This window comes from Acanthopagrus latus, chromosome 23, assembly GCF_904848185.1.
Source record: "Acanthopagrus latus isolate v.2019 chromosome 23, fAcaLat1.1, whole genome shotgun sequence".
Taxonomy (NCBI): domain Eukaryota; kingdom Metazoa; phylum Chordata; class Actinopteri; order Spariformes; family Sparidae; genus Acanthopagrus; species Acanthopagrus latus.
In genome coordinates, this window is record NC_051061.1 from 18,623,647 (window position 1) to 18,641,357 (window position 17,711).

The following is a 17,711-nucleotide window of genomic DNA, read 5'->3' on the forward strand; positions in this document are numbered from 1 at the left end:
GAGATATTGAGGGACATAAAGGAAAAAGATGAGGATGGAAGGATGAGAAGGGATAGTTTGCGGCCCCAGGAGGCCTATCCCCTGCTGCTGCTGCTGTTGTTTTATAATGAACTCCTAAAGCCTTCATTTCCCTCACTACCCTGAGCGGAGGGGGTGCAGCGATGGGGGCTGCCGAGTCCACAGCCGGATTCGCACGCACAAGCCCCGAGGGTGGCTGCTTTGAGCAGGGTGGGGGGTTAGCTGGAGCAGGGGTGCAGTGTGCAGTGAGCTCCTGTGTGTGTGTGTGTGTGTGTGTGTGTGTGAGACAGTCCTGACAGCAGACAGGTGAGGGCAGAGAGGCTTTTTTGCATATGCGTGTGTGCATACCTGCCATGTGCACACCTGTGGTCACTTCAGCGGGGAGTGATATGTGAATGTTTGTAGTCAGGCTTTCCTGTGCGGGTGTGGGCTACAGTCGGCCGGCTGCATGCTGGAGCTTCCCTCCGTCACCCCGACACACTGAATGACACAGATAATGTGGGGTGACGCTGGCGGTAACACAATCTCTTGTGTCTGCGTCGGCCTGGTTCAGGTAAAGGTTACTACGGGCAGCAGCACACCGTGCTCTGATAGATGAAGATGAATTAGTGTGCCAGGGTTGAGACTTTTTTTCTTCTTCAGATATGTATTATATTTGTGTTGCTTGGCAGAAAAGATATTATCCAACGCAGCGTTCATAGCTTTCAGGTTTATACATCACTCATTTGTAAGAACAGTAGATGTTAACTGAAGCGTGGACGGCTCGGTAGCCAGTTTGCTCAAGGACACGAAGTGCCGCCGCGTCCTGTAATCGGAACCTCCGAGCCCCAGGTCAAACATCTTAACCCCCTGCGAGACTTCCGCCTCCGTAGAGAAGGTGCTCAGATAGCATCAGTGCTCGGCCCTAATCCCCACACCTCGACATAGCACGGAGGGAAAATTAAATGATGAAGAGGATGAGGATGAGGGGAGCAGTGGAGGGAAAAAAAAGAGGGAAGAGAAAGAGAGGGAGACGGAGAGAGTTGTGAATACGGCATGGGGTAGGAATTTGGAATGTGAAATGACTAATGCAATTGCTCAACCCACAACAAGAACATGCACTGCCTAGAGCTACGACAAGGCTGAGTGCATACCTCTATGGGGGGGCCGAGCTCAGAGGTGGATGGGTGGACGGGGATGGTGGCTGATGAGACGCACGGGTGTAGAGAAGGTGTGTGCATGTGTGACGGTCAATTGAGCGGCAGCAGCAGCAGCAGGGTTGAAATTCACACCTGAGGACGGAGGAGAAGAAGATCAGAGCATGAATAGTAATAAACTTTAGACAAACATCTCAACATTTAGGCAGACATTCTTGTAGAATTGAGTCAGCTGTATTGGCCAGTAAAGTACATTAAAGGATAAGTTCACCCAAAAATTACAATTGAGGCATCATCTACTCAACTTCATGCTGATGGAACATAAGTTTCAGTGTCCACAAAACATTTCTGGAGCTTTACAGCAAGACAGCATTCTCCTAAACAACTGAAGTAGATGAGGACTTGTTTTAAAATGTAAAAAATCCAGGGTAGTCCAATCCAGAAGCCTTGAGACCACCAAACTGATTCGAAAATCTTTACTGTTGCTGCTAAGCTAAAACTGTTAGCGTGCACATCGTCTGAAGTGGGTGTATGTGCTCAACTGCACGTCAAGGGTGCAAATAATATCTTTTCATAACAAATTTGGGATCTTGAGGCTTATGGAGATTTGGATTACTATTATTTGGAACTGTGTTGTGTTTTTGTTTTTGTTTGTTTTTTTTATGTGTTAATGCTTTTATGCTAACGACTGGATTTTCATGTTTGCGTGAACTTGAAAAAGTTAATTTGTCCACAACTGAATCATCACAATATCCTATCAGCATCAGCTGTACTTTGTGTGTAGTGTTAATTAAGAATTGTTAGCATTCTAACATGCTAAACGAAGCTGGTGAACAGAGTAAATGTTAGCCTCAGTGTGTTAGCATGCTGACTTTTAGCATTTAACGCAAGGCTCCTCAGTCTTCACTGTGTTATATATATGTATATATGTATGTTGTAGGTGGACAAACTACAAAACCTTGTGAACTGTTAATTATCAAATGTTAGTTTGCTAAGATGTGAAACTAAGATGGCGAAGATGCACCTGCTAAACATCAGCATGTTAGCTTTGTTTGAGCATGGTAGCATGTTGACGTTAGCATTTAGCTCAAAGCACAGTTGTGCCTCAGTACAGCCTCAAATGGCTGTTAACTTATTTTTGAGTCTTTTTGACTACTTTCTGACAATTTAGGAACCAAATAATTAATACATTAATCCAAAAAGTTATAACAGATAGGCCACCTGCAAAACCTCAGTACGTTAGCAGGCTAAGTCTTCAATCTTCATCGTGTCTCATTCCCATAAACTGAAAAAAAAAAAAAAAGATGTTTTTTGTGGAAAACTGTAAAACTTTCCAGAGCTGCACTAGCATTTAGCTCAAGTACAGCCCCGAACATGGCCCTCGACTTTCAGTCTTGTTTGTTATTTTTAGACAATTTACTATTTTATCAAATAATGAATCAGTTAGCTCGCCTATAAAATTAACATACTCGATAGTTATCCTTTACAAACAAAAGACAGCAACAGACAATGGTTTCAAACGGCTGGATTCTTGAGGATGTGGATCACTGCAACAGCAACACAAAGCTTAGAGCAGGAGACAGTGTTTGTGATTTGTGTTCACACAGCAGATACGCCCCGCAAATGTCTCCTGGTATCCCCCCCTTGACCAGTCCACTGTGAGTCCCCCACTGGGAATCTCCGGGTGGGGGAGGTTGTTCCCATGCTGCCTTGCTGAAGCACCTGCAGCACTAACAGCGGGGTCGACGTTGCAGCGGCCGTGATAGGGCGTGATAAGATCTCATCCACCTTCATAACTGACTCCCTGTGCTCGATATATAGCGCTTCTCTGCCTTTCTACCAGCTGCAAGCACACCCACGCTGACCTCCATTACAACCGAAACAAAACTTTCCCAGAGAAACACTGTGCGATGGAGAAAAAACACAGATAAAGAGCAGAGCTATGTGTCCTCTCAGACAGCAACATCTCTCAGAAATAAGTCTGGAATGTCTTGTGTGATTATTTTTGTCATTTCTGCAGCTACACAATTAAACTGTCTGCCGGCTTTGTGTCCTGAAGTGCTCTCACTCATTAAATCATCACTGTCATTAAAGGATTCAAATTCACAATAACGTGCCTTCAAATCTTTTTTATTATTTGAGCTCTAGGAACTGCACGCTGACTAGCTGACACGTCCGACTTGATCGTGATGGGAGTGTGGTTTGAGAGTGGGTGCAGGCTGTGGGTAGGAAGCTGTCAGGCCGGGGGAAGCCCAGCGCAGGGCTGTTTGTTTTCCCGTCATCCAGCCGCAGGGGTGGACAGCATCTCTCACCCAGAGAGGTCTGGGTGTCACAGGTGGTGTGGCCACAGGGCTGAGTGCGTCTGAGTGTCTGACAGCTGTTTGATCGCTCGATGCTTTCTGAGGTCAGACAAAATAAAGCAGGGAGGCAGAACAAGAGGGTGAAATGCTGAGATTTTGCATCATTTGACTGCCATTTGACTTCTTTTTGTAGTTTTTTTGTATTCATTTGTATTTATTTAGCTTTTGAGTCCCTTTAAAGTTGTTTTGCATCTCTTTTTGGTCATTTTTCATTTTGCAGCTCTTCTTATTCTAAGTCTCTTCAGTCACTTCATGTAGAGAATCGAACACTAACAGGTCAACTGCCCCTCACCTTTTCTCTCTGGTGGGGTTGGGGCTGGGGGCTGTGCCACCCCTGGCTCCATCCTCTGGACCCCTTTCCCACCAGGACCCACAGAGACACAGGGGAGGCTGTGAGTCTCTCCTGTCAAATCTGACAGGCCCTCATTTGCCTTCATTCAGCGTCTCATCACTGCTTCAAAGACGAGTGGCTCATCCCCCTCAGGGGGAGCGAGAAGATCAGCGTGCCTCCAAAAAATGACTGGTATCCAAAAATTGTTGACCCTAGGCGATTTTGCTCCTCATAATTGGCTTCTTCACTCTGTCTGTCTTGGGCAATCATTGGAGAGTTATGGTGTATTATATTGCCTGAAAAACATCATTAAGTGCGTTGTGTAGAAGTGACTCAACAACATGTCATTTTCTCTTGATGAACAAGACAGTGTTGTTGAGGGTGGTGGTGGCAGAGAACACGGAGTGCTTTCTTCCTCTGCCAAACAATAACTCTGAGGCCATGTTGTCTCACCGGGACAGGGAGACTGATCCACTGTTGAATTGTGTTTGGTTCCAGCTGGACCCCCCAAAGGAGAAAAGGAAATAGCATTCTTCGACGATCCAGTGAAGCGGCCACACACACACACACACACACACACACACACACACACACACACACACACACACACACACACACACACACACACACACACACACACACACACACACAAATGTACACTTTCTTTGAATCTCTGCTCGCATAAATCTCTTTCTAACACTCTAACACAATCATCTTAATGCCTTAAAACTCTAGTGATAAAAAAAATGACTGCATTTCATCATCTTGATCCAGGTCTACTTTGAAATACACGTTAAGCCAGACAATTAGGCAACACATATGTAAGTAAGAGCCCCAGCGGTTGAATGTGATTCCATAGATGTACTTCAGTAAAACACTTAAGTACATTGTTGAGGCGGTTGTAATTAAACTGAGTATTCAATTCAATTATCTTTTATACATCTCAAAGGGAATTGTTACCCTTTCTGCAATATATTTATTCGTCAGCTACATTTACTAGATGTTCTTCAGATCAGTATTTTATATATACATTCTGCATCTTTTGACAGTTATTTTGCATCCCTCCATGGTTGTTTTGTTTACGTTTGTGGTTCTTCTGCAGCTCTTTCCCTTCTTTGTGGTCACTTTGAGTTAATGTTGCATCTTTTCTGAGCCACTTTATGTTTCTTTTTGCATTGTTTTGTGTTACTTTTTGGAAGTTTTGAAGTTTTTTGTATCTTTTGACAGCTATTTTGCATCCCTACGTACTTGTTTTTTTAAATTTGTGGTTGTCTGGCAGCCCTTCTTGGTTATTTGCACATTTTTGTGGTCATTTTTTGTGTCCTTGTGTTAATTTTGCATTTTTTTCTGAGCCATCTTATGTCTCTTTTTAATTGTTTGCGTTACTTTGCCTTTCTTCTTGGTCTTTTGTGCCTACTTTCTGGCCATTTAAAGTCATTTAAGGGCCATTTTATAACTCTTTGTGGATGTTTTTCATCTCATTAAGGGAAGCTCTCCCTTGACAATATTAAAATAGCGCTCAAATGGTAAATAATTAATCACAACATTCCAATAATTAATTGTAATAAGCCTACATGATAATTACAACACTGTTAATGGAGCCACCATTTACTTTTGATACCAAAGGAACATTTCCCTAAGTAAGATTTTAAATAGATGACTTCTATTAGAATTTTTACTTCAATAAAAGATCGGAATTATTACACTGTAAAGCACTAATTCAACAATGTTTCGAGCTGACAGAACCATAACTTTGTGCCATAAATGTGCATTAAACGAGAGCAGCGACAGCATCAAACTAGGTTTAATTACATGTGATCTCTGGGTCAGTCGGAGTGGCGTGATCGTGCTCCACACCTGGAGTCTGGATTCCAGTTTGTGCCCGTGGTGCTCAGGTGTGGAGGAACACCAGTAAGCTCATCTCATCCTTTCCTCAGGGCTGAAAGATAAACGACAGACGGGGAGAACCCCACGACCTTGACAAAGAGAGAGAGAAAGAGAGGGAGAAAGAGGTAAATGTGCCTCGTGTACTGTTTAGAAATGGTCTGAGAGGGGGGGCCTTATTTCTGCCTTTCCGTACATGTTCGCCGTTCTGTGCAACAGTTAAAGCCGTGCACATCCAACCACTGCCCCGGGGATGTGTTATGACAACCGAGAACGGTGAACAGCGAGAGCAAGAAGTGGCATGAACAGATCTCAAGGCATCTGACACGTGGGGGTGGGTGAAAAGGACCTCTGTTGAGAAGTGTCTAGCCTGGAGATACAACCATCAACTCAAGTACCATCAGGCAGCCGTGGAAAAACTGTCTGGGCCGATTTCTGATTGCTGTGCCGAATGAGGTAAACAAACAAACGGGAGCTTGTAACAGCTCACTGCACTTATTAGGTCAAAGGATGCCGGGGTTTGCTTCGCTTGCTCTCGCTCTCAATAATTCCCACCACCTCCCGCCCAGTTTGGTAGACGGCGCTGGGATGGAGGGTTGGATCAAGGTGATTGAGATGTGGTTTTGTTAAGGTGCCAGGCAGCGCCCCGGGATGATTTCCCTCACACTAAATCACCAAGAGACTGTTGTGAAATGCTCACGGTTTGTTCTGGGAAATACAATCGAGCCACTTTCACACAGTGCTCCTTGACAGGGAGCTTCACAAACAACCTGTCTCCTTGCTCAGACATCCTCTCTGAATAGTTTGATATCATCAGTTTTTGGTGTCTCTGACTGACCGCGGGCGAGAGGGCTGCTTCTGGACGGACAGACAGGAATATTCTGACACCCATCTGTGGAAAAACAGGATAGCCTAATTAGACTGAATCAGGCTGAGCTGACAAAAGGTAGCCTCGGGACGCTTTTCACAGTCTTTCCTGTCACATGTCTACATGTCAACAGATTATGCTATTTGCTCTCAGAGCTCGTCCCAGTGAGGGGAAAGGACCTCTGCCGTCACACCTGTCACCTATTAAGTTTAAGAGAACATCAAATATAATGGAAAATACAGCCTGAGGGGTAGATTTAAATGTGGGAAGTTTAGGAACATGATGACTTGGGATGCAGGACTCCGTGTCTGCATGACATTCAGTGCTAACATTTAGTGTCCTGTTTCATCTTGAAGGTGCAGTATGTAGTTTGGGAGAAGGACTTTGTATTATTATTATTATTATTATTATTATTTTTATTTTTATTGTTATTTTTTTTTTTTTACATTTTTTTTATGCCCAAACAAACGAAATAAACAAATGATCTTTGTTTTCATTACTGAACAAACTGAACAAACAAACTGAACTCAAAAGACAACATTTTATTCTGTTTTACTTTGTTTATATTTGGCAGACCCTGCCACCTTTCTAGCTTCAAACAGAGTTCTGGGGACCTTATTTTCTGCTTTATTCATGTATGGTGGGAGAAAAAAAATACTGATTTTGTATTATTACCACATTAATACTGTAAATATAAACGATTCTGTTTGAATTTCTTCTCCAAAACTACATAGTGGCTCTTTAATGTTCGACAACATTTAGGATGATAAAACCAAGTTAAAAGATGTGTATGACGTTTCTCACCTGCTGGTCTGCTACTTGACACTGGGTGGTGTTTCTTCAGCTTTTTGGTGAAAGCTCGTTAATTGAGAAAATATTATATTCCAACCAGAGCACTGATTATGATTATTACCCTTTCAACTGCCTTTACCTCACAAGAATTACATATAAACAGATGTTACCGGAAATAGACCTCAAATGCAGATCTCATTTATATTTTTCAGTGTCGAAAAAAAGCGACAGAGTGAGCCCTCCTCGTTTTTCGCCCGTCTCACGCTGACGCCGCAGCACTTCCGCTTTCCTATTTCCGTACACAAACTGCTGATGACGTGTACGCTCCCCCACTGTTAGCTAGCTAGCTAGCTTAGCCAGCTGTCAGAATAAGGGTGTTGAAGAAAAGTAACGGGACAAAGCGGCGGGAGACTAAACACCCCCAACAAATCGCGGAAGATGGAGACTCTTTACCATCAGACGAACAAGTGAGTGTGTCTGATGCTACGGAAACTGTGAAGACTCTCAGCTAACGTTAGCTAAATAAGCTAATAATAGTTACCTGAGATTTAACTTTAGCTGTAACTGTAACAGCATGGTGGGATTATTGGTCATTAAAGTCGTCATTAAATGGTTCGTTTATGTTTGTAAACTTAAAAAAAATGCCAGATTATATATTTTGAATGATGTGTCGTTTTCTATCAATTGACGTGATGTCTGTTCTGGATTAGACACATCCAGGAGGTGCAGTCTCTTATGGGCAATCTGGAGAGGACGGATCGTCAGTCAGTACACTGTGAGTTTGTCATCGGTGTCTCCCACTGTTCTGTGTCGGAGTTTAACCATAAGCTCATTTTCCTTTGAATGGTTTCATTCAGTAAAGACTTGTTATGGCTGCTCGCACATAATGACAGGAGCGGGGAGGGGAGGGGAGGGGAGGGAGGGAGGGGGGCGGTGGGGTCTCCCCCGCCTGGTTGATTGTTTTCTGTTCTGGGCCAGGCTGGTGCCAGGACAGGAAGAATCAGGGTGGGTTCAGTGACAGAAGCTGGGAGGGCTTCTTCAAGATAATGGTGGGAGCCAGGCAGCAGACGACCTCCCCACCCCCAGGTCATGACATCAGCTTGTGTTCTAACCCACAGGAGGATGTAGCAAACTTAAACTTCATGCTGGTTAAAAGAAAGTTACTCTACTGATAAATACTGGAGCCTAACTCCTGCTTGATTTTTGGAGCTGATGCCCAGAAAAGTTCCCCAAACGTGGTTATCAAACACTTCTCATCAAATATATGAAATGGAGGCAGGATGTAATAGAATTTAAAATCCAAAACACACTATATCCAAAACACCTTTTCTTCTATAATTGTTAAAAAGTTTTCATCTTTGGTGAGCTGTGTGTTCCAGTGGACAGCTGACCCGGGGCCAGCAGAAGTGGAAGGTGAATGGTATCGTCCTGGGCTCAGGTTAATCCTGGGTTAATAGTCTGAGTGTGACAAGGGGCTTATTATCCCAGGGTCAACTCTTAGCTAAGGGCTAAAGATGTGTAGTCTGAAACGCCCTTATTAAAACATTCATCTTTGGCACCCTAAACAATTGCAGCTGTTGCTATTTGTACATCTGATAATATTTTGATTAACTGTGCAGCTCCAGTAATTTCAAACAAACGTATGACATTTAAGAAGGGTAAAGTTTTACCTAATCATTTGGAATAGATCCAAAAGGAAAATCTGATGTAATGTTTTCCTACAATTACACCAATTGAATCATGTCTCCTTTGTATTCTCCCTCTTTTTGTGTCCTTCTCTCATTATTCGAAGTGTTAGAGAATGAACTGCAGGCGAGAACCGACCAGATCTTCACTCATTTAGAACGTCTCGAGATCCTGGCCAGCAAGGAGCCACCAAACCGCCGGCAGAACGCCAAACTGTGAGTCTGGATTCCCTCCCTGGACGGTGACCCTAAAGCGTGAGAGCTGGCAGGGTGAACCACATCTCATAAAGGCTCTGGGAGGGTGGAGAGAAGATGAGGCAGGCAGCCGCGTCCTGCCCTGTGGCGACGCGGCTCTATGAAAACATTTCATCAGAAGCCCCGTCATCACCTGCATTCCTGCCGCATTGGGCAAAGATTCATTTCCGAGCTGGGTAAACAGGCCTTAGGGGACACGGCAGCCACCTGATCTCTGGGGTGGGGTGAGGGGGCTCCAGTGGGGGCTGAGTGATGTAAAGGAGATGGGCAGACTGTGAGATGTGAGGGAAAGGAAATATCTTCATCAGGCAGAACAATTATGAATAGTTAGATCTCTGTGTAGGATGGGGTGTAATGGCGTAAAATGCATCAAGGAGGTGGAGCGCCTGTAAAAACAGAGAGAGAGAGCGTTTGTCCACTTTATAACAAGCTTTAACCGATCCACTGTGTTGTTTGCTTTCCCTCAGGCGAGTGGATCAGCTTAAGTATGACGTCCAGCACCTTCGGACCGCCCTGCAAAACTTCCAGCACCGACGCTACGCCAGAGAGGCCCAGGAGAGAGAGAGGGAGGAGCTCATGAGCCGTACCTTCACCACCAACGTAAGACAGACGATATTAAATCGTTAACGCAATATGAGAATATACGACGTCTGACATTTTGGATATCGTGGTATAGAGAGGCGAAGGCCCAACCCTACCAGTGAGCCCGTTGGGAGAAAACATTGACGTCTTAGCATTTTTGAAGTACTTTTGAGGAGAATTTAATTAAAGACAGATCTATAGCAACCAAGCTCAGACTGGCGTTGGTGAAGTTCACAGTTTATTTGGGAATTAATCCAACACCGAGAGGTCCAAGTGAAGTCTCGGGTCAGTAAAAAGGTGATAGTGTTCAGCTCCCTCGGTGTTACACACTCAAATGGTCTCCAGCTGAATCATCTGGATTTAAATGCTTGTTATTGTTCGACAGGACGCAGATACCTCCATCCCCATAGATGAGACTCTTCAGTTGAACTCCAACTTGCACAACGCACACAGAGGCATGGACGACCTCCTGGGCAGCGGCAGCAGCATCCTCAACGGCCTCAGAGATCAAAGATCTACGCTGAAGGTGAGAACATGTGATTTGTAGAAAATAAAAGTCAACTATAACAGAGAAAAAACCTTTGCTTTCTATATTTGTAGGATAAATGAACCAGTAAAGAATTCTCAGGTTAAAAATCAAGTTTCCAGACCCAGTTTCTGTTCTCCACAGTGATCACAATAGTCTCATTGTTAGTGTGCATATGCTCAGTTAGAGGGTGAGTCTGTGTTTCCAGGGAGGAGATGGTCTTCCTGGTTTTGCTTCAGGCCTCCTCTTATCAGGGTGTGTCTGTTGATCGGCACTTGTAGCCCGGTTGTCTAGCCATGGGAAACTTCTGACGGAGCGGCGCGTCAGGCAGGGTTGCTGGCAACTCCCAAAATCAGCTGAATTAGTGTGGATAATTGCATTGTTGTCATGTAATGCCTGAGTTTTCCCAAAACAACGTGCACGTTAAGGCCGCGATCAGTGCTGCTGACACGCTGCTCTGCTCGGGCTCCCTACAGGGGACCCACAAGAAGATGCTGGACGTGGCCAACATGTTGGGGCTGTCGAACACGGTGATGAGGCTGATAGAGAGACGAGCCACCCAGGACAAGTTCATCATGATCGGAGGCATGCTGCTGACCTGCGTCTTCATGTTCCTGGTAATCAGATACCTGGGCTGACCACCTTCAATCCATCCACCCGCATCGGTGGGTCTCTCTGATCAGTCGTGGACATTCTTCTGCAAGCACACCATCATCCCTCATGATATGAAGAGTGGCCGAATTTTTAACATCAGATTTACGTGATTTTTATAAATGGTGCCATTACAGTTTGTAATGAGATGTAAATGGTTAATTAAGAAGACCTTAATTACAGACAGTATTTTATTCCACTTGAGGCTCCGATAGAGCGTTGAACTTTCTGATCGTAGATCTGCTCCTTTCCTCAGATTGCTGCCACTCATACGTGACCTAATCAAAACCACTCGGAAACTGTAAATCCCTCTTGTGATTGTACCCAAATGGCTTTTTAAAGCACTCATACAAACTGATCTTTGCATTTGCCTCCAGTGAAAACCTGTTTGTTTCGCTCGTTCATCTGTCAGTAATGTGTCGTCAGTGTCATTCTGCCTTGGTAAGCATTGTTCATAGACAAAGACATTCTACTGTGCAAATACTCATTAAAATTAATTTAGGTTATGTGTAGCTGATTTTACATGCCCGATACAAACAGGATGGCAATAAGGATCTGTTCAGAAAACCAATGGAAGCAGCATTTATTTTGTAATTGTTCTACTTTCTCTTGGATTTATGCTTTGGTCGAGTCTCACTATGTGAGTGACTTCATTCTCTTAATAAATTAAAACATGTTTCATTTCCTTGGTATATCTTCATCAAATGACTCTGCTGAGCAACAAAGTTCAGTTCTATCTAATATTATGAAGAGCTTTCCCTTTCTGTCAGCAGCTAGCTCCCCTTTTGATAAATCTGTTATGGATTTGCTGCCTTCACAAGACTGTTCAAGGAAACTAGGGCACCATCTAGTGTTTGATATTCAACAGTGACCTCTGCAGGAAATGCTTGACTTTTCCCTGTCAAGTGAAGTGATGCTGATGTTGTATTCTCTCTGCCAAGGAGGTTATGTTTTTTCCATTTGAGTCTGTTAGTTGGTTGGTTTGTCAGCAGGGTTACACAAAAGCAACTCAACACATTTCCACAAAACTTGGATGGAGGATGCGTCTCAGCTCTGACGAGAGCCTCAGAACTTCTGGTGCAGAGGGACGGATCCAGGATGTTTTTCTCACAGTCAACATTTTTGTGAATTTCTCAGGGATTATTGCATGGATCATGATGTTAAAACAAAAAGAAAAAAGGTGACACCATCTAATTGCTTCTTTTGTCCAAACATAGGTCCAACACCCAAAGACTCTTCTTTAAGTAGCATAAATAACAAACAGCAAATCCTGACATTTAAGGAGCTGGGACTGAAAATGTTCAACCTTTTCACTAGAATTATGAATTTTCTTTCCATTGCCTAACCATTGCAGCTCTACTGGAGACTGCAGAGCGCTCAGAGGATTCTAATGTTTACAGGTGAATTTAGTTAACCCAACATATGAGGGGAAAAAAAGACATGAACTCAAGATTTTATTTGCTGAAACAGTAAGTTTTTAAAAAATACAGAGTTGCTACTATTTGACAGATCACTATTCCTTTGCCATCCCGGCCCATCTCAGCCGGGGAATTTAGAAACAACCTTGATAAAATACATACATGTATCCGCCTTCCTTCCACCCTTGTAGTTCTGCGTTTTTCCAATGCCTGTCTTAAACCTCTAGAATGTTAATAGGTTAATCTACAGCAGTTTTATTTACAAAATTACACAAAAAGCAAAAACACAGCCCTCCTTATGAAGAGCATTTTGGAAAATAATTTAAAAACAGAAAAATACAATTATTGCAGTATACTACAATCTTATTGTTACATGATGCAAGCGCATCATCTCGATGTACAGATTTCAGTGCAATTCATTCAGGCATACCCTCACCACAGGTAACATTAGCTTTGCCTCAGAGCAATGGGGTGTAAAGACCCCTACATCACATCTCCCCTCGCTAACAGAGGGGGCTCCTATGTGACAATGTCATACCGATTTGGGACACCACAGCTGTAATTTTACATGGTCATCATTGGTGGGATTCTTCACATTACACACTGATATATGTACAAGGTACTGCATTACAAAATATGAGACCAAAGATCCAATAGAGGGTGAGTAGTCATATGAGAACATAAAGAGTATCAGTAATTATCAAACAGTTTGTCTCTGAAGGTTACTTTACGGAAACGAAGAGCGATGCCACTTTCTTTTCCAGACACGATTCTGCTTTTAGTTTCAGCCATTACGTCTCTTTGGCTGCCAAAATGAGCAAAACATAAAAACCGTGAGAAGAATAACATTTTTAAGTTGAAAAACAAAAAAAACACCTCCAGTGGTTTCTTTGACTCATCGTTCAAAAACAAATGGGCGGTGGAATATAAACCAATGTCTTGAGGAAGTCTGTAAATCTACACCCTGTTTTAAAAATTCAGGTCAAAACACAGAGAAAAAAAAAAACCTCACATGAGCCAGAACAAAATGTTAGTGTCAGATTTGACTCTCACACAGGCAGCACCACTTTGTGGCTACAACTTACTGCACTGTGTAGGCCAGTAAAATGGTGGTTTAATGACAGCTTCCTGTCTCGCTGCCTGCAAAGACGTCATCTGGAAACCCTAAACCAAGCCGGTCAGGTTAAGTCTTCCCTCCAGTGGTCGGGTGCTGAGACTTTACTCCTCCACTTGTATCATCACTCAAGAGCCGTGGTTAGGTGGGTGCTGGAGGTCCTGTCCTGAGAAAATTGGGTGTAGCAGTGGGTGCAGTTGGAGAGCCGCTGCTGCGGCAGCCTGTGACGGCCGAGGTGTAAAGAGTGTGGGGTAAAGGGCTGCGTGTGGTACGTGGTGCAGGGCTAAGGGGGTGTGGTGAAGTGCAGACGCTGGGATGATGTGTATAGGCTGACCAGAGAGGAAGGCTGTCGGGTGGGCAGGAATCAGCCCAGCGTGTCCGAGCGAGTGTCCCAGAGAGTGACCGAGAGAGTGGCCCAGAGGAGACAGGGAGATGGGGGTAAGGTGGTGCTGGGGAATGTGGTGTACCTGGGCCAACTGGGCATGTGCAGGGTGTGGGTGGTGTGCATGTGCTGGGTGGATGCCCATGGCTGCAGCAGTGGCAGCGTGGTGCTGCAGAATGGCGTGCTGCACTGTGGTGATGGATGTGCCGGAGGCTACAGACACAGTGGGCTGCTGAATGTGGATCTGCTGCAGTGCTGGAGGAGGTGGAGCTGGGGCCAAGTTGGCTGCAGCTGCAGCAGCAGCCGCCGCTGCAGCTGCAGAGGGAAATGTCTTCACCTGTTTGGCCAGAAGCTGCTGCTGGATGTGCTGCTGGGCAGCCTGCTGTAGTTTGCTGTATTTCTCCATCTCCTCTGGTGTGAACGTGATGGGCTGACTCTCCAGAGGAGCCAGTCCATCCTCCTCCGCCTCCATGCCCTCCTCCTCCAGGGTGGGTGGTGGGTAAGCAGGGTAGGCATGCATCTGAGGCTGCTGCTGCATTTCTGGCATGAGGGACTCCATCATGGGGTTCTGTGATGGGTCCTGTCCTGTTTCTGCTTGGTACTGGGGCATCATCATAGAAGGCTCCTGTTCAAACAAAGGCCGGGACTCTTGGTGCACCTGGGCTTCTATGGCGGGCTGCTGAGTCTCCTCTGGCACCACTGTGCTCTGTGGGGCCTCCTCCACCTTCTGAACTGGTGGAGCTGGAGGTGGTGGTGGAGGGGGGAACTCCCTGATAGGCTCTACCAGGATAACCTCTGCCTCAGCCTCAGAGCCTTTCCCTGCTCCTGATTTCTCTCCCTCATCAGGTCTCGTTAGGGGGATCACTGGTTTCTTTCCTGCCTGCAGCTTACCAAAGAGTGGCAGCATGGCTTTGCTTCCCAGGGCCGGGGGTAGTTTGGGACCAAAGTAACCCTGTGGTGGGTCCTTAATCTTAAGCCCAGACTTTGTTCCTGTGGCAGAGTCATCAGAGCTCTTTTTAGACTGAACCTTCTCCAGCAGCTGGCGTGCAGTCAGGCTGTTTTTCTGTTCCCCTGCATCTCGGGAGCTCCCTTGTCTCAGAGCCTGCGAGCCGGATGAATGTGAGTTGCGGTTAAGGCCTCGTGATGAAGATGAACGTGGAGACTGGGAGCGATAGATGCGGGAGCGGTTAAAGTCTCTGCGCCGCGTGTCACTGTCCGCTCGACTCCTGGCACCTCGCCGGCGAGGAGAGCCTTTGGTGGAGCTGGAGGAGCGGCTGGCGGAGCTGTGGCTGCGGCTGTAGCTGCGCCTCCAGGATCTGGCGCTGGTGCTGCGGCTCCAGCTACTAGAGCTTCTTGAGCTGCTCCTGTGGTGCCGTCGGTGCCTCTTCCTGCGACTGTAGCTGCGTGAACGTGAGCGGGAGTCTTCTGAGGAGGACGAGGAGTACTGATGTCTCCTGGATCGTCTACGACCTCGGCTTCCTCTCCGCTCATATTCAGAGTCTGATGAACGTTTGCGCCTCCGTCTGCGACCCTCGGTGCTGTAGTCACTGTAGCTGTCTGAGTAGCTGTGGCTGCGATGGCTGTAGGCGCTGCTGCCTGCTGATGAGCGCTCAGAGCTGCTGGAGTATGAGTGACTACGGGAGTTTTGGCCACGATGGCGTCGACGACTGCTGCCCCGTCTCTCCCCCCGTCTCGACGAACGGCTGCAGGACCGCCCTGATTCTTCACTATGGTGTCGGCGTTGCTCCCGAGGACTTGACCTATGGTGACGTGACCGCTGAGTCTTAGTGCCTCCTTCATCTTCGCTCTCACTGCTGGGAGGTCGACCAGGACCAGGACTCTTCTGGGCTGAGGTGGAGCAGGAGGCACTTTGAGGTGCACTGGAGTCAGTCTTTTGTCTCTTGGTGCTGCTGTGCTCCTCTGACGAGTTGGTCTTGTCAGTCCCTTTTCCGGTTCCTCCTTCCTCTGCTCCAGACTTGCAAGGCACTTCCTTCGTAGCACGCTTCCTCTTGCCTGATTCTGCTCCTGTATTTCCTGTCGCTCCTCCTCCAGAAGTTGTCAGCTGAACAGAGGAAGCAACGGTTTTATCTTCTGACTTTGGTTTTGCCTTTTCCTTCTCATCACCTGTTGCCTCGTCTTGATCCGGAGCTTTATTTTTGCTCTTCTTCCGTTTGTGTTTTTTCTTCTTTTTAGGCTTCTCTTGTGTTGCCTCAGTTTCTCCCTCTGCATCCTCTTTTGCACCCTTTTCTTTTCCTTTGCGTTTTGAGTGCTTCGAAGACTTCTTATGCTTCTTCTTTTTCTTTTTTTTCTTGGCACTACTGCTACCAGTAGCCAGTTTTTGCTCATCACCTTCTGTTTGACCAGTCTCTCCCTTCATCACTGACTTGTCTTTGTCAGTGCTGGTCCCAGGTTTGGTAGTTGTGTCTACTTCAGCTGTGGGGGCAGCTGCCTCTTGCCCCTTTTCGTCAGACTCTTCACAGGGCTTCGGGGACTTTGTTGCTTTCCCTCCACGCACTCCTTTGTTGCGGGACAGCTTGAAGTCAAAATAGAGAGGGTTACAGCTGTAAGACAGAGATGGTTGAGCTTTTGTAAATTCGAGGAGCTCAGAGGGCCACTGCAGGGTCGTGCTCTCATCTTTGCTCAGAACTGGGAAGAAGGGACCTGTGGGGATTTTAGGACCCGAGTTTGTGTCTTGAGTTTCCTGTGCACTCTCTACTTTTTGCGTGGGTGAAGTGGGTACCACGGGAGCTGAGTCAGCGGCACATGTAGAGACATCCTCCATCTTCACTTTAGGCGATGGAGGGGTTGTCTCTGTGTCAGGGGGGGAGGTGACAGTTTGTTCTTTCTCAGGCTTGCACTCTGTGACGTCAGGCTCCGTCTGTTCAGTTCTATTTTCAACCTTTTTCTCCTCCTGCGCCCCTTCCTCCTCTTCCTCTTCTTTGCTTGTACACTGATCAGTGGCCTTCATAAACAGCAGAAATTGGAAATGAGGCTTTACCCGACAGTGGGCTGGAGGTATATAGTGATAGTACTCAGGCTCCTGTCCAGCATATCCTTCCTCTTTTTTCATCATCATCTTCAGTTTGTTGAGAGTGGAGGCTAGAGAGGCTCCGTCATCAGGTTGCTGAGCTTCGTCTGTCACTGCCACAACACTTTCTACTTCACCACCTCCTCCTCCATCACCTCCCTTAGGGCTGTCTGTGCTGCAGCCAGATGTCTCGTCCTGCCCTCCAACCTTCTCTCCCTCCTGGCCCTCCTCCTCCTCCATAGCCTCCTCTCCGTGATCAGCAAACACTGCTGCTGCTGTCTCAAGCTTTACTGGGGCTTTCTTGGCGAAAGAAAAGGACACGCTGACCTTGGACGCATTGCTAGCGGTCGGGGAGGAGGAGGAGGGGTTCTTCCCCAAAGAGAAGCTGATGGTCGGACCTGGTTTTGGGGAGCCTGGTCCTGCTCTTTCTGCTGGTGAATCTTCCTGGGTGCTGTCTGTCATCATGGTGTTTTCAGGTGTTAGGCTGTCGCCTTCTTCTGCCTTCTCTCCATCCACTGCAACTGTGGTGGGTTTGAACATTGGCCCGCTTCCTGGAGTACTGAAACATAAAAACATTATATTGTGATGTAAATGTTTCTGATAAAAGTGACAGCTGAGCAGAATAATCACATGCTTGTTTTTGTTTGTTTATCATTACAAAGGGCTAAATAGGTTCCTGAA

At 46.0% G+C, this 17,711-nt stretch overlaps 2 protein-coding genes and 1 long non-coding RNA gene across 8 annotated transcripts in view; 1 reads left to right on the forward strand and 2 right to left on the reverse strand.

Annotated features, from left to right (window-relative positions):
• Window positions 1-5,631: 5,631 nt before the first annotated feature.
• Window positions 5,632-7,565, reverse strand: LOC119013673. The gene is made up of 2 exons (XR_005072805.1): window positions 7,402-7,565; window positions 5,632-5,821 (listed from the first exon to the last, which is right to left on the reverse strand). It is a non-coding gene; the product is annotated as an uncharacterized LOC119013673 (long non-coding RNA).
• Window positions 7,566-7,677: 112 nt separating this feature from the next.
• gosr2 (golgi SNAP receptor complex member 2) lies at window positions 7,678-11,773 on the forward strand. Its single transcript, XM_037088418.1, has 6 exons — window positions 7,678-7,856; window positions 8,100-8,164; window positions 9,182-9,290; window positions 9,797-9,929; window positions 10,297-10,437; window positions 10,914-11,773. Exons 1-6 carry the CDS (start codon window positions 7,828-7,830, stop codon window positions 11,073-11,075), a joined length of 639 nt encoding a protein of 212 aa, XP_036944313.1. The 5' UTR covers window positions 7,678-7,827; the 3' UTR covers window positions 11,076-11,773.
• A 756-nt stretch (window positions 11,774-12,529) lies between these two features.
• gpatch8 (G patch domain containing 8) overlaps window positions 12,530-17,711 on the reverse strand; it is a 29,127-nt gene continuing 23,945 nt past the window's right edge. For all 6 annotated transcript variants that reach the window (XM_037088411.1, XM_037088414.1, XM_037088413.1 and 3 more), the window contains one exon: window positions 12,530-17,589. In XM_037088411.1, coding sequence (XP_036944306.1) covers window positions 13,749-17,589 — 3,841 coding nt within the window. In that variant the 3' untranslated portion in view covers window positions 12,530-13,748. The remainder of the gene's footprint in view (window positions 17,590-17,711) is intronic.